Genomic DNA, 17200 nt, shown 5'->3' on the forward strand with positions numbered 1-17200 from the left:
ACACACACACACCACACACACAGACACACACACAAGCACACGCCCCACACACACAGACACGCACACAAGCACACACCACACCACACACACCACACACACACCACACACACCCACACAGCCACACACCCACACATGGCCTGCACTGTTGGCTCTGGTATCGTCTTTAACTCATTACCAATCTTTGTCCTTCCTATTTTGACACACACCACACACACACACACCACACACACACACACACACAAACACACACACCACACACACACTACACACACACAAGCACACACACAAACACACACACACCACACACACACTACACACACACAAGCACACAGCACACAAACAAGCACACACCATACCACACACACCACACACACACAAACACACAAACACCACACCCACACCCACACACACCACATAGACCCACACAGCCACACACCCACACACGGCCTGCACTGTTGGCTCTGGTATCGTCTTTAACTCATTACCAATCTTTGTCCTTCCTATTTTGGGGCTAGATGTGAGCTCAAATCACACACGCAAAACATAATAAAACTTGAAGGAACTGAAAAAGAAAAAAGAAAAAAAAAAGCAATTGAGCGTCTGAATAGTTCATATTCTGTTTCAGCTTTTCCTAAAAATACTCCGAGTGCTCAGATCCCACATTCTCACACTGAAAACATTTTCCGGATGAACATTTTGTGTCTGTGCCATTTGGGGTGGCTGTTCATGGTTTCAGAGATGAACGTAGAGTCCCAAGGACTCAGAAGGCACAGAAAATAAAAGGCAGAATCCACATAAATCAGCCCTTGAAAGCCAGCTTCTCAATGCATGTCTATCTTTGGCCTGTGTTCTTGGGAGATATTTCATTCCTAAGAGTTGAGACCAGGAAATAAGCTAATTAAAGACCGAGGCCAGCTGTAGTCCACAGAGCAATACTTCACGGCCCAGTATTTATTTTGTGAGAAGTTTCTAGACCCAGCATCCAGGACAGAAAAATGGCAGGTTGGGAGAAATCACAGCCAGTGATACAAGATGGATCTTCCAAAAACAAACAAACAACAACAAAAAAAAAAAACAAAGGGCAAGGATGCCCTTAAACTACAATGGGAGTCTAATTATGGAACAGACTCATGGAGGCCAGTGTGTCTGGGGGCCACGGGCTCGGAGGGAACCCTGCAAGAGTCACATGGCAGCCAGACATCTGGGATTCGCTTACCGTTCATCAGGTCAAGGATGAAGCAGAGTTTGTCCGGCGTGTGGAAAGCATAGGTCATGCAGACGATAAAGGGACAGTCCTAGAGTGGACAAACAGAAACCGAAGTGAGACGGACAGAAGATGCCCCAGAGAGCATCCCACTGCCAAACACCCCATGGTGGGACTCCTGCTGAGCCTTCTCCTCAGCACATGCTATGACACATGCTGGCCACTTGAGGAGCCACAGAGCCGCAGATCCAGCAGATGACAAAGAGCAGAGACACAGCCCACCGATGGAACAGGAGGATGTAGGGTACTCTCTCACCCCGATTCACCCTGGCACTGTCCTTTTTTGCATCTGGGCCTCTCCAAAACACCATAGCCACCAAGGATGCTGCTGTTACCCTGCTGGTCTCTGCTGTCCAAGGTTTGAGTCCTGGCCAGCCAATTACGAATTTGAATTTCTGCTTTGAACTCAGAGAGTCAAATGAGAGAACAGTTATTTTTCATTTGTGTTATTAGAATGAAATTAGCTTTTGGAGGTGGAAAACATGTAGAGTGACTGACGTGACTGAGTAACCCAACATAAGTGGGCGTCCATGTTCCGTGAATCGTCCACGGATCCCACAGAAACCTAATAGAAATGAATGTTGACAGGTTGATTAATGTGCACAGGACTATAAACAGTCAGAAAGTATAGACACGCTTTAAGAAAAACAAGCCAGGAAAAGTGACGGCGGTAAATGTGATGACTCCTTATGGAGCTAGGGGAGGGACCTGTGGGACTGCACAGCATGAAGAGGACCTGAGCTTACACACCCCACACACGCATTAAAGAATGAACAGTTAAGCACACACTGGGGATGCAGAGAGGAAAGGGTCATTTGGGTTCGCTGGCTATTCGGTCTAGCCTTGTCAATGAGCTAGCTCCAAGTTCATTGTGAGACCTTGTCTCAAAAACCAAGGTATAGAACAATAAAGGAAATCAGCATCTACCCCTGGCCTCCACAGGCACACATGGGTGAGCATCCCATACTCCTCTGTAAGGGTTAGCATGCACACGTGTGCACAAGCGTGTGTGCGCACACACACACACAGATCCACATATGCATACACAGATACATATATACACTCATACATACACACACATAGATGCACACATGCATACACACATATACATGTAAAGATGCACACATACATATAGATACACATGTGCTATATACACATGGACACATGCACACTCATGTATGCACAGAGGTGCATATATGCATACACAAATGGATTTATGCAGGTACACAGATATATACACATACAAGGACACACACTCGTGTACATGACATAAAAACATATATGTATATGCACTACACATATGCACATGTCTACACATACATGCACACACAGGTACATGCACATGTACATAAGTACACATATGTATATGCACATACACACATGTACATGTCTATGCATGCATTCACACACATAGGTACGCACACATGAACACAAAGACACAAGGACATATATGTATATGCACAAACACACATGCATATGTTTACACACAGGTATACACACAGGTAAACACACATACACATACTTAAAAATGTAGTTCAGATAGCACGGCCCTAAGCTCAAGCACAAAATGATTAACAGAGGAGCCCCGCAAAGAACACATGTAGATGGTCTCTTGAGTGCAATAAACATAACATACAAGGCCACGGGTGGGTCAGTGTTTTCTATCAGTGCTCAACAGCTGAGCATCTAGTCAACAAAGCAGAAACACCGCCCGGCCACGTACTCTGCATGACCACCACCATTAGCGCATGGTGCTGACCCAGGGCCAGCTGTTCGGAGCTATTACCTGGGTTGTACATTACATGACTTGGGCCACTCCACACCAAGTAGACAGTCGGTGTCCATCTGCACTATGGGTGTGGGAGGGCTATCTCAAGAACTGCCTAACACCTCTGCTTGGATTAGCCTAGCCTGGGAAAGGCCTCAGGGGAGAGTTGGAGAGGGGACACATGACTGTGGCACAAGACTCTGGATCTCAACATTAGCTCAGGTTCTGCTGACTACACCCAGTGTCTGACACCGGTTCTCTGTGTCCTTTCCTTACAAGGCCTCTAGATATGGACTAGCCATTCTTGGATCACGGGCTGGCTTTGGCAACAGTGCCACACAGCTTTTGCCAACCCTACTCTTCAGCTATACCAGGAGCAGCTGTTACATACAGCAACAAGGGCTATCTCACACTCAGGGAGAGAAGCAGAAACAGCCACAGGCAGGTCCAGGCTAATAGCAGAGACAGCCACCTTGGGAGAGCTCAGGAGAGGCATGGCCTGGGCAGGGAGCTGGTGTCTCAAGCCTCAGGGTGACTTCAGGACTTCAGGCTCCTGACAAACCTCCATCTCCTGCTGACCATTCACTGGCTCTCAGATCCTGATTCAGCAGGATTCTCTGCTGGACCCTGCACAGGATCAGTTTAGACTCTTCCCATGTTCTTGCCACTAGCAAGCTTCAGCAACAATATGACCTACGGTACAATTCAGCCTGCCATACAATATGGTCTTTCTCAACACTGTGAGTTATTAAAATCCAAAGGAGGGTTGAAGTTTCCCCAGTATAACCTTGCAGGTGTACTTTCTGAAGCTACTTTATCGGGCTCTGATATCTACCACCTGTCTCCACCCCAATCCCTTCCAACCCCCAACACTAGGTAGGAGGGAAAGAAAGTTAGAAGTTGTAGGGAGTGTAGATCCCTTTAGACAACTTGCTGCTGACTAGAGTTGTTTAATTCCTAGAGGCAAGTCCAATCTCAGTCATCAGGATAGCTTCACCCAGCAAGCCAGCAAAACAGCAAGCCAGCAGAAACCAGCAGCAGCAAGAGAACCAACTACCATCCCCAGCCCTTGGGGCATTCGAGTTTATACCCTCTCTAGAGTCCCCAGAATTCCAAACTTAACCTGTCTTCAGCTGGCAAAAATCACACCCCTCCTGGACCACGAGACAATCATAGTTAATGGCTGTGGGCAAACTGAAACAGCCCCATATCCCACACCTGGGATTAAAACAAAAGCATAAACACATAAATTCTCACTACATAACTTCCTTAAAATGTCAGTGTTGGGGAGACTCTCAGTCTGTAAGATTCTTGACATATAAGCAAGACAATCTGGATTTGATCTCCAGAACCCACATTAAAGAGCTAGGCATGATTGTATGCTCTTGGGACCCCAACACATGGTGGCAGAGAGAGGTGAGCCCTGGGTCTCCCTCCCGGGCCAGCTGGCCTAGCCCAATGGTTGAGCCCCAGACCAGAGAGAAACTCTATCTCAAAACACAGGAGAAAGCCAACAACCTGAGAGTAACCCCTGACATTTGACCTCTTATACTGACCTCCACACTCAAGCAAAAGAGTGCACACCCATAAAACATGAAGTAACAGACTCTGAAATCTCCATGTTAGGGGTGTGCAGATGATTTTGGGTTGGTATGCGCTATAAACTATGGACATACAGACTTGGAGTCATTTCCATAAGTCTTCTAGAGAAAATTGGGTCAGGATGACTGACAGCTTCCTCTGCAGGCCTGTGGTCTGCTGAGATGGTGAATTTGCTGACTCTGAGTTGTGCATTCTCAAGTACATGAAGCACAGAGCTATCCTCCCATGAGCCAGTGGCCTTCTGGGACCCTGTCTCAGTTAGGGTTACTATTGCTGAAACGAAGAGACTGAACTTGGGGAGGAAAGGGTTTATTTGGCTTATACATCCTAAATCACAGTCCACTGAAGGAAGCCAAGACAGGAAGAGGACAGGAACATGGAGGCAGGAGGTGATACAGAGACCATGGAGGGGTGCTGTTTGTTGGCTTGCTCCTCATGGCTTGCTCAGCCTGCTTTCTAATAGAACCTAGGACCCCAGCCCAGGGATGGCCCCGCCCACAATGGGATGGCCACACCCACAAAGGGCTGGCCACACCCACAAAGGGCTGGCCACACCCACAACGAGCTGGACCCTTCTCTACCAATCACTAGTTAAGAAAATGCATTGCTTGCTTTCAGCCTGATTTTATGGAGGCATTTTCTCAGTTGAAGTTCCCTCTTCTCAGCTTGTGTCAAGTTAACACAAACTAGCCAATGCAGGTCTCTATGCTTCTCCAGATCTTCCCGTAACCTTCCCGTGCCACACTTACCCCCTCATCCTCAGTGGGCCCCCTTAAACACATGCCCTGTGACCTAATGGGCAGCTCAGTGGAAAAGAGAAGTAGGTGAACCTGAAACTCAGCAAAACCAGGGTCTTTCCCAGCTGGAGTGGGGAACTGTACCCAGGACACCAGGCAACCTCACAGGGGAGATCTGCAACACAGTGGCTTGTGTAATGACAGCCAGCCCAGCATCTTTAGCAAGGTAGGGAACACATCTTAGAGTTAGAATTTAGAATTAGAGGGGGTAGAAAGAAGAAGTGGAGGAGGGAGAGGAGAAAGAGGAGGAGGAAGAAGAGGAAGAAGAGGAGGAGGAGGAAGAAGGAGGAGGAGGAGGAGGAGGAGAAACAACCCAGATGGTCTCGCTTCCTTATTTAAAGACCAGCAAGCCAAGCCCTGAATAGGGAACTTCTTGCCTGAGGCCACAAAGAAATGGCCAGCCAGCCATGATGGAAGCCCCACGTTCTCTGAGCATCCCCTAACACCAACCCCCAACTGCTCCTTATAAGGTGGTTTTGCCCAGTACAGGCTCCCCTTGACCCAGTTCCAGCTGGGTGGATTTGAGTATTGTTTTTTTCCCACCAGCCCCAGCCGTGACCATTGAGTTCTGAGCACGCAAGCCATTCCAGTTTAAGACTCTCTAACACACAAGGCTTGTTTCCCCAGCCTCAGACCACATCCCTTGGGATGACTTCTGCCCACCTGGGAAAACCCAAAGCTACTTCCTCTGGCCTGGCTACACCTGCCACCAGAGCCTTCCCTCATCTCTGTGGGAGAAGTCACAGCCTGACAGCAGCCAATGGCAAACTCGGATGGACCCCCTTGGGCATCTGACCAAACTGACCGTGAGACTGAACAAAACACCTGTGGCCATCCCCTCCCCCACCACACCTAGGAACACCTCCCATGCCCCCACACACTAGTCTGGAGCTCAGTTGCTCCCCTTGGGTAAGTCTCCCCAATGAGACTAGAGAGAACACCATCGGCTACAGTTCTCACTGGCTTACCACAAGCCCTATGGTGCTTTTCACTGACACAGCGTGAAACACACCCAGCAAGGGAGGAAGACTAGCAAGCTTCATTGATCCGGGGACTAAGCAGATACCAGAAGGAGGGTCACATGGTGTCCAGGACATGCAGAACTGAGTGCTTACACTCCCAAGTTACCTGGCGTGGTGCCAGGCTGAAGCACCTGGGTCGTCATTAGCAAAACAGTTCAGTATCTGAACATGTGTAGGGTTAATTCTCTTAAGTTAGTTCAAGTTAGCGGCCTGATACAACCTGGATTTCAAGCTTACTTCCTTCGGGTTAGACTGAAGCAAAGCAAAGATGGTGTACTTCTCACCCCCACACCCCCTAGTCTGAATAAAGGAAATATTAAAAGAATATTAAATATAAAGAAATATAAAAGAATACAACCTGGCCTTGTACCTTTCCAACATCGAAGAAAAAAAGAAAGAAAGAAAGAAAGAAAGAAAGAAAGAAAGAAAGAAAGAAAGAAAGAAAGAGAGAGAGAGAGAGAAAGAAAGGGAAGAAAAAGTCATTCTCCATTGGACTTCTTAAAAACCAACGGGGCTTTGGAATAACTTATTAAAAATAAAGCTAAATGTCCAGAGTTGGAAGACAAACTTGCATAATTTAGGGGTTAATTAGAGCCCCGCTGCCCCTGATCTCATTTAACGGTTCACCTAAATGACGTGGTTGTTTTGCTTCAGTAGCAAACAATCCTTCTAGAAGCTCTGAAAAGAAGTGCTGGGATCATTATCAACCGCAATTCAATAAAAACAGGTCACAAAAAAAACAAAACAGAACAAAAAAACCCACTTTGCTTCCAAAGGAATGATTTAAAAGGTGAGCTCAGTGTGGCTAAGAACCAGAAGGGGCAGATCTGTTCTGGGGTCTCCGCAGCCCTCTTACCGGCTGAAACAGGTTCTTAGCCCTTAAGGTTTGATGCCTTCAAATCCTTTAGGCAGAGAGGACTGTGCATAGACTCCAGCTGTGTCAGTCAGCAGGGCCCCACAGAAGGTGACTGTCAGAAATCATCCGCCTATGGTCTGCGCAGTGACAGTCAGAGCCCTCCACTTATTGTAGGGAGGGTAAACCAGCCAGCTACACATGCATAGTATACTCCACCATGGTACAACTCCATCCTAAGGCTCTGGCTGGCTCTGAGCCCGGGCTGACAGCCGTGTGGTGTCCACACACCTGCACAGATTTTAACAAGGAGAGCTGTCTTGGATGGGCTGTCTTGTTTGGTGGCTCTATACAAACATGTTAAGGCCACTGAGGGGTTGTGGTGGTGGTGGTGGTGGTCATGGTACTGGGATCAAACCCAAGGCCTCATGCCTGCTTCTCAAGGGTTCATTCTCCAAACCGTGTCTCCAGCTCTGAAGCTGAGGCTTGGATGCCTGACACCATTCCCAGACAAATAAGTCAGAGGCGAAGCCCCACCCTCTGCCAGGCTTTTGGCAGACAGGACTCAATCTTTCCTCCTCTGGCTAGCTTTCCATCTTGCAGGCCATCTTAAAATCACATTGGAGTGTTCTTATCATCCTAACTGTCTGCCCTTGGGGCACCACGCTCTTCAAAAAAGGAAGCCAGGAGAAGGGAACTGCTCTGGGGAAGGTGCTGGTTCTAGAGGCCTCCCCTCAGGCTCAGAGAGAGGCACCAAACCCCACCCAACCAGCATGAGCCTGTCCTGTGTCACATCCTAACCTTCCCCTGGTCAACCTACTTTGTGATCAGCTGTGACAGACAATAGCAACTGACAAGACGCCAGAAGCCACGGGACCTACTCACCCCAGTGCTCACGAGAGACAGCATGATCCTCTCATTCAAAGCCAGCGTTTCTCCCTGCTTCATCTTCACCCGCTTCTTGTCTAAGCACTTCATGGCATACCTGGGGACATAAAGACAAGGGTGTGGTCTAGGCCGGGAACCCACGCCACGCTACACCAACTTCCAGGTTATTTATATCACAGCAAGAGGAAGCAAGATGGCGCCCAGATGACCTCTGGGGAAATCTCCACTGTGGGGAGAAAGCAGTCACAGGGTACTACAGGGATTTCTCACGCCGTGTGGATAGAGATGCGTTAGATAAACAGGACAGAAGCAAAAAATAATAAATATTTAACATGCGCTCTGGTGCTACCAGAGCAGGGAAGATGAGTGGATAGATCGGATTTAGCTCTTTGGACTCCTTATTGTAAGACCCTAACTGGATTCTCCTACACTCACACGTGCCCTGCGCTCTTTCAGGTGACAAGAAGATTTTCCATGTCTGATCCCGGCTAACTAAGGGGCCCGATGACAATTTATTTATTTATTTATTTATTTATTTATTTATTGGTTTTTCGAGACAGGGTTTCTCTGTATAGCCCTGGCTGTTCTGGAACTCACTCTGTAGACCAGGCTGGCCTCGAACTCAGAAATCCGCCTGCCTCTGCCTCCCAAGTGCTGGGATTAAAGGCGTGCGCCACCACCGCCCGGCTCGGATGACAATTTAAAACTTGTGAGAACCCGTGACTGAGTCACAAGGGAAACTGGCCCATCGTTTGGCTTATTCTATAAATCACAGGCAGAGGAAAGCAAGAAATGCTTTTCGGTAGAACAGGGGGAAGCTGAGAGAGGATTCTTAACTTGTTGTTACAAGAGTTTTAAGCGCAGAAAATTCTCTGCCACTGTCACATTTGCTTCAAACTGCCAGGCGAATGGGGTGGGGGGTGGGGTGGTATCAGAGTCCAGAACTCAGAAAACTCATAGGTTGGTAACTGAAACACAGTGAGCAGAGTGTGTCAGTGAACACTCCGAGGCAAGTGGATCTCTGAGTTTGAGGTCAGCCTGGTCTACACAATGAGCATTGGGCCAACCAGGGCTACTTGAGACTCTGTCATGTGACCTATAGAAAAACAGTCTGTGCCGGGCGGTGGTGGCGCACGCCTTTAATCCCAGCACTTGGGAGGCAGAGGCAGGCGGATTTCTGAGTTTGAGAGTTCAAGGCTAGCCTGGTCTACAGAGTGAGTTCCAGGACAGCCAGGGCTACACAGAGAAACCCTGTCTTGAAAAACCAAAAAAAAAAAAAAAAAAAGAAAGAAAAACAGTCTGTGAGGCAACAAGAAGCATAACCACACCACGGAGCCCTGAGAACATGGGAAACCATGTGTCTCTGATGAGGAACCTTCAAAATGCTCCCCATGCTGCTCCAGTTTCCACCCTTTGCCAGGATGGTTTTCATAGAATCTTCTACTGAAGAATGAGCAGTCAGTACACTCAGGCCCTGGGCACATGCTCAGCAGGATCCCAACACGAGGGAAGGCACCATGAGTCACTGGATCAAGCTTGAAGGGGAGCAGGTAGCAATTCCAGGACAGGCTCCCTGATGCGGTCACTCCATGTGTGGATCCTGTTAGCTTCCCAGTGGGCCCTAAGAAGTGGAGGGCCAGGCTTCCTGACCAAATCCAAACATCTATTTCTTTCTATGGACCGAGGCCCCCTTAACAGTCCCATGAGACAAGACAGAGGCTCACATTTTACCGGTGTCTGCTTTCCTGCAGCCGTAAACTTCTCCAAACCCTCCTCGGCCGATGATCCTGTGCACACTGAAGTCATTCATGCTGAGCTGTGGAGAAACAAGACAAAATAAAGACATAAAATTCCATGACATCAGGGTAAAGACAGATAGTCCAGTGTCACTTCCCACTCCCAGAACATCCCAGGACATCCCAGGACACCCCAGGACCAATTCCTTAAGCCGAGAAATAAGACTGCAGGATACTGTAGCCAGGAACAACCTTCTGCCTCAGCGACCTCCCCATGGCACCTGAGGTCCAACATGAAGACAGGTGTGGGGGAGGGGGAGGTGAGGAGGAGGACTGTCCCTCCACTCTTGAAAACCCTAGGTCACACAAGCTCTGACACGGGGCAGAATTACTAGTCAATATGAGAAGTGATTCCAAGCACCAGGAAACTTAGAGTTTGGGGACAATCTGACCCTTCTCCACACTGTCCTAGTGGGAAGGCAAGAGTCCATGTGGAGGGCAGCTGTTTCAGAACAAACCCCCTCTGACTGGAAAGGCTGAGAGGCAGGCCATGGGAGTCAGGACTCCTCACACGAACATAAAAAGAGCCACAGAAAGAGACTTCATTCATACACACATTCCCTCCAGCGATCAACAAAGTCCAGAGTCCAGGAAAGGTGTGTGTGCATGTGTGTGTGTGTGTGTGTGTGTGTGTGTGTAAGCCTGTGTATATATGTGTGTATCCTTCCTTGTGTGTCTGTGTATGTATGTATATGCCTCTGTGTGACTGTGTATATGAACGTATATGCATGTGTATGTGGTACAGGTGCATGGATGTGTATATGTATGTGTATGAGTATGTGTGTATGTCTGTGTGTATATATGTGTGTAAGCCTGTGTGCATATGTGCATATGCTTGTGTGTTTGTGTGTATGTGAGTGCATGTGTGTGTGTTCGCACATGTGCGTATGTTACAACCCCTTTCTTTTAAATCATCCGAGACACATGATGCAAGAGGAAGGTTTAAAAAAGCCCTTTCCCCACAGCACTGCTTTAAGTACAAATCTTTCTTTAAAAACAAAAATACAACTGATTCTTTGATCCAATCCAAACCCTGTATTTCCAGAAGATCCATGTGAGGAGAGGGGAGGGTGGAGACAGAACTGTGCATCCAAACATGACCCTCAGAGCAGTCCTTTCCTAGAGTGACTGACATTTCCGCTTAGAGGATGGTGAGATACCTAGAAACCATGCAGCAGGCAGCCTGTGGTCAAGGGTCACTCTGTTGAATTTCCCTGGGCTTGTTGTTACGCCCTCTGTCTCTCTCTCTCTCTCTCTCTCTCTCTCTCTCTCTCTCTCTCTCATTCTCTCATTCTCTCTCTCTTTTTCTATGTGTGTGTGTATGCATGTGTGTGTGTGCATGTGTGTGAGAAAGAGAGAGAGAGAGAGAGAGAGAAAGAAAGAGAGAACGAGAGACTGGCTAGCCCAGTGTTCCACCACTGAGCTGAATACCCAGCCCCCACCTCTGCCTAGTCCAAAGTAAGAAAAAGGAAACCAAACAACCCTGAAACGTGATGCTAGAAAACTATTCTGCTCATTTTACTATATCCTCCAGTAAGATAGGTGAAAGGAACTTTGCAGTGTGGCAAGAGCCCAGGCTGAGCAGACGTGATAGTGAATGGAAGGCTTCCATGGCCACTGTTATATTTTTGGTAAAGGGTCAATCAATTGCAACCTAAAATAGCCCTTCTTACGTACATAAGCTCATACACACACACACACACACACACACACACACACACACACACACGAGGAAAGAAAGTTAAGGTCGCAACTGCTTATCACTGAGCATGGGAGCCCAGCTTTTAGTTCCACGGACTTGTAAGAAGCACATCTGTGCTGTTCTGCGCTGCGCCACATACCCTTGGGGAGAACGTTCCAGAACAAAGCATTTTCTCACGACATTAGGGCAGAGGAAGTTTTTATTTAAAAGGGGGCGGGGGAGGCAGAAAAGTATGGTACTCACGTGAATATTCAATTCCACGTTCTTCCACTGACAGAATCTAGTGAATTTATCGCTGAAAGAGAATATAAGTAACTTATTAGAGAGTTCTGTAAGCACCTAACTGGAGTTCTAGAAGAGCCTACGGGATGGGATGGAATCTAACTCCTGTGCTGCCTCTCATGCAAGGAAAACATTCTCAGACACCACAAACTGGCATGCCTCCAACACAACCCCTGCACCTCTAGCTCAGGAAAATCTTGGAAGAGGAAGCAGACAGATTATAAGACCAGAAGACCAATGTACAACAAGGACACTGCACCCACGAACTCTTAGCAATATGGTTGCCCGAACAAAACCAGCACAGTGGCAATACCAGGTGACCTACCAATGGGGACAGGAGACATTTCACATGGTCCCACCCCTAAATGAAAACCAGTCTACTTTGGATAAGCACCCATATAGGTTTAATCCCATGTGACCAGTTCTGCACACATGTACATGTGAGCAAAGCTAAATGAACTCAGGCTACATATCCGTGTGAATATGTGTACACATGCACTTATACATATAAATTCACATGTATATACACATAGCAATAGCCATTATAGACAAGACCATGAACTTGGGAGGAGACAAACATGGGAGTAGCTGGAAGGAGGAGTAGTAGCTGGAGGGAGGAGTAGCTGGAGGGAGGGGGAGTATCTGGGGGGGGAGGAGGAGCTAGAGGAGGGAGGAGCTGAAGGGATGAGGAATAGCTGGAGGGAGGAGGGCAGGTGTGATGAGATACAATTCACAAAATAAAATATCTTTCTGTTTAAATGAAAGACTCCGTGGCTCTCCTCAACTGCCATGTGCCCATGTATAATTTGAATTTAACGGTGCATTGGTGCAAACCGGTGCAACAAAGTTTCTACTTTGAGATCAGTGAAAATCACTACCACTGAGAGCTGGCTTCTTCTGTACTCCGGGGACATTTCAATTTGTAGCTACAGATGACTCATGACCACTCTTTTAGACCTTCTGTTCTAAACAACCAAAAAAGACAAGCAATGCACACAAACAATTCTAAGAGTAGCGAACACAGCCTGCGGTCACTGCCTGTCCAATCCACAAGACTCATTGACTCCTTCCAACAGCTCCGCGAACCAGGGGCAGCCTGACCCCACTTTACTGCCAAGACCAAAGCCAGCAAATGATGCTGGGCAAAGGTCATGCGTGGGTGAGCAGATGGACCCAGACCAACAGGCTCCTGAACTCTTCAGAGACGCATGGAATACAGCAGAGAGCTGCTCACACCGGCCTTCCCTAGTGCTTGCTAGTCACTGTCTTCATTCACGCATATTTTTCAAACATGCATGCTTGCTGTGAGTGTGGAGCTTGGGTTTAGGAAGCACGGGCCTTGACCATCACCAGAGTTGTGCAGGCAGGAGGGTGGTGCGCTAAGGGCCTTGAGGGCTTTCCTGTGAGCCCTGCCATCTGTTGGGAAGGAGGAGAAACCTCAGCAGTGTGGCTGTGGCTCCCTGCTGCTTCTGGGGAGCACAGGAGCTGAGAGTAGGAAGGCTGGGAGTCCAGCTGACACAATGACCCTCTTGTCCTGAGCATCAGAGTCAAAGCTGGAGTGGCAGCAGGTGAGCCTGAGCCCCTCTCACATCCAAGTTTTACCCTCTGACCTCCTGAGGACCTTGGGCTCTGGTTGCCAAAGGTCATTGGTTCCCTAGAGATTTCCACTTCTGTTCTCAACAACCCAAAGGACAAATGGACTCAGTGGACACATGTCTACCCTCCTTCTTCTTAGCACAGACATCACTATGTTTGCTTATTCATCAGTGAGCAGGTTGTCCATGTGGCGTTGTTATTATAGACATCCAGAAGAAATGCAGACTGTGGGCTGGGGTAGTGCTGTGCGGTGGTAGAATGTCTACCTGACAGGTATGGATTCAATCCTTAGAGCTAGAGAAAGAAGAAAGGGGTGGGGAGTAAGGAAGGGAGAATTGGGGGAGGGAAAGGAGGGGAGGGGCAGAGAAAGGGAGAGGAGCAGGAGGGGAAGGAAGGGGTGAGGAGGACCAGAGGTTGCATCTCACCTAATCCCTGACTGATTCCTTAAAAAGACACAGAGTCCAAGGTTCTTTAAATGGAGGGGAAGGGGAGATCTTATAAAATCTCCTAGGAGAAAGCTTAAGTTGCTAACTGCTGTGCCTACGTATACACACACACACACACACACACACACACACACACACGGAATCATTAAACAGATCCTGAATAAAAACGCTTCCGATGCCAATGACCCAAATCCCAGTGGTCTTTTTGAGCACACAGCAACTTTCCCCTTGAACCTGACAATGGCCTCTAGAGGGTCTCCCTCTGACCCTCCAACATCTCTACAAGGCTCACAGTCTAGGAACACACTGGTTCATGTGCATTTGGACTCCCCTCTTCTCAGAGTCTGGGCTCAACAGGATCTGTCATATTTACAACCAGCCTTAGAGTTCTGGTTAGCTCAGGGGCTGGAATAGCCCGCACTGTTGGCCAGCTAAGCATGAACTTGCTGGGGCAGACTCCTCAGGGGGCACAGATGTCCCCTGGTTGTGTGCCAGAGTCTCTGCTCCGGGGTCACCTGGGTACAGAGTGCAAACCTCTTGGGACCAGGGGCCTTTGGCAGCCAGAGCCCAAGGTCCTCAGGAGGTCAAAGGGTAAAGAGGGTAAAACTTGGATGTGGGAGAGGCTCAGGCTCACCTGCTGCCACTCCAGCTCTGACCCTGATGCTCAGGACAAGAGGGTCATTGTGTTAGCTGGGCTCCCAGCCTTTCTCCTCTCAGCTTCTGTGCTCCTCAGAAGCAGCAGGGAGCCACAGCCACACTGCTGAGGTTTCTCCTCCTTCCCAACAGATGGCAGGGCTCACAGGAAAGCCCTCAAGCCCCTTAGCGCACCACCCACCTTACCTGCCTGCATAACTCTGGTGACGGTCAAGGCCTATCACCCAAACCCAAGGTCCACACTCATGGCAAGCGAGCATGTTTTTCTCTTTTTCTTTGTTTCTTTTCTTTCTTTTTTTTTTTTAAACTTTGAGAATTCAAACTAAAATGTTGAAATGAACAACTTGATTTTCAAAGTAATTTATTTGCCTAAAACTTGAACTGCCTTAAAACATGTTTTCACACCCTAGGGTCTGTGTGTGTGTGTGTGTGTGTGTGTGTGTGTGTGTGTGTTGCCTACAATGCAAGTCACACCCCTGGTATCTCATGATGGGGAATCACCAACTCTTAAGGTAAAGACAGACCAGACTCAAGGCATGGAACAAGTGAAACCCAGTCATACAAGACTAAGATGGACTCAGAGGTGGGAGCCAGATTTGAGAAACCTAGGCAGTGGGGCTGGTCTCGGATGAGGCCAAAGCTCAGCTGCGAGCCTGCATTCCTCTCTGGCTTTACTGAGCCTCTTTCCAGAGCTTTCCACTGGCCCCAGTATCAGAGGCCAAGGATCATGTTTATGAATGTCAGTCCCCAAGATACTGAGTGCATTCCAGGGTAAATTATTTCTCCATTCTGGTAGAATCACAACCGGTGCAGTCAAGGGAAACACACATGGTTGGGGGGCGGACTGCTCTCGGATGCTTGGAGCCCTGCGTGCAAAATGACTGGGAGACACATGCATAGACAGCTCAAGGGGAGCCGACCCACTTCAGAGTATCAGATGACACACTACTCTGCAGCCTGGAAACGCACGGAGGTGAATTCATCAAGTGTGCAAACAATGCCCGTGAGTACACAGTCTGTCCTTTCCAGCTTGTCCTGCCTTGGGAGACATGTCTCAAGATCCTAAGACGTAAGTTGGATAAAACACAGCCACCATGCTGAATTAGCCAAGGCTTCCCTTATGATCCTTGCAAAATGGAAGTTCCCCAGGCTGTCTCACTCTTAGAACATGCTGAAGTAGAATGTGGGGGCCAAGGGCTACACACCCCAGAGCTATAACATAAAGCATCAAGGAGGACATGTGACAAAGGGCTGGCCAGGAAGGGTCTGTGGAGCGATAAAGCAACACATACCGGGGGAAATGTATTGTGCACACGCCAAAGCTGCATACCTTTCCATAAACTTTTGGAAAATATCCCCTCGAAGGCTTTCGCAGATTTCTTCTATGTATGGCTGCAAAGAATAGAGAAGAAGTGGTATCATGTAAATAGGAATGAACCAGAGAAAGGCTGCTTATTGCCAGTGGCCTCAGGCCTGAGGTCTGCAGCCATGATGCCCGAGATGCTGCCCATGCCATGCTGTCCCCATGCTTGTTCCTCTCACTATCCCCTCAGCATGATCCGGCTCATTCCAGGGTTATCATCTCTGTCAGCTCCTCCTGCATTGCACACAGCTCCCCACAAGCTGCTGTCACCTCCTTACCGACCGGAGTCGTCTTCCTGAGGCACGTAAAGGGTCCCAGTCCTTAGCTATGCGGCCCTCTGCCGCCATCTTGGAATTCTGACTAATTTCTGAAAAGGGGGTCACGGGTTTCCATGTAGCACTGGGCCCTGTGAGAGAGTTTCCCAGCATGCCTTGCCATATGCCTCATCCACGTGGACTGAGTTTTAAAGACTGGAAGCTGAGAGACCCACAGTTAATTGTCCTGATTGGCCCTGTTATTAATTAATTAATTAACGTTATACTTTTTAGACTCAGGGAAGGGGAAGGAGGCTGTGGGTGGGGTTGGGGGGAGTGGGTGTGGTCAGGGCTTCTAATGAGTATCCGGGGAGATGCTGAGAGCTCAGGTTCCTCAAGTGTGGATCAACCGCTCTCTGCCTCAGCTCCGCTTCATCGCACTGAACAAACAGCCACGACTTCTGTCCCACACGCTCCAGTTGAGAGCAAGAAGCTGGCGGATGGCCATGCTTCAGAGTTCACCAGAGTCCATTAGACCTTTTGGGAAAATATCTTGATGTGTTTGATGCATTGGATGATGGGAAATTTAACCCTTTCTGTGTCTTCTCTCAAAGTATATCAAAACAAGTAGAGAAGGCTGGGAGAAGGGAACATCCTGGCGGCAGGGAGCTCAGGTGGAGGAGATCCCATATTCCTCTGATAGACTTTCTCCACAGGGAACAGTATCCTCATTCAGAGTTCACGTTTCCGTCCCATCAAACGCTCCATTCTTCCTTGTAATCGAAGAACAGCACAGCCTCTCTAGGACCCCTTGACCACAACCTGGCGATGTTTTAACAAATCAAACCTGCGCTGGTAGCTACTGATGGCCAACCTGAGAGGATCCAGAGTTGCCATGGAGACAGATCTCCGG

General features: G+C 48.4%; 1 protein-coding gene across 1 annotated transcript in view; it reads right to left on the minus strand.

The window, feature by feature from the left end:
• The window catches only part of Grk3 (G protein-coupled receptor kinase 3), a 51385-nt gene extending 35278 nt beyond the window's left edge, over positions 1-16107 (minus strand). Inside the window, exons 1-5 of the mRNA XM_028765384.1 lie at positions 16001-16107; positions 11936-11987; positions 9919-10010; positions 8192-8291; positions 1217-1295 (exon numbers count right to left, since the gene is read on the minus strand). Coding sequence (XP_028621217.1) covers positions 1217-1295; positions 8192-8291; positions 9919-10010; positions 11936-11987; positions 16001-16092 — 415 coding nt within the window. The 5' untranslated portion in view covers positions 16093-16107. The remainder of the gene's footprint in view (positions 1-1216; positions 1296-8191; positions 8292-9918; positions 10011-11935; positions 11988-16000) is intronic.
• Between the last annotated feature and the right edge of the window lie 1093 nt (positions 16108-17200).

The sequence above is a fragment of the Grammomys surdaster genome, unplaced genomic scaffold (assembly GCF_004785775.1).
Source record: "Grammomys surdaster isolate TR1022 unplaced genomic scaffold, NIH_TR_1.0 164, whole genome shotgun sequence".
In the NCBI taxonomy this organism is placed as follows: Eukaryota; Metazoa; Chordata; class Mammalia; order Rodentia; family Muridae; genus Grammomys; species Grammomys surdaster.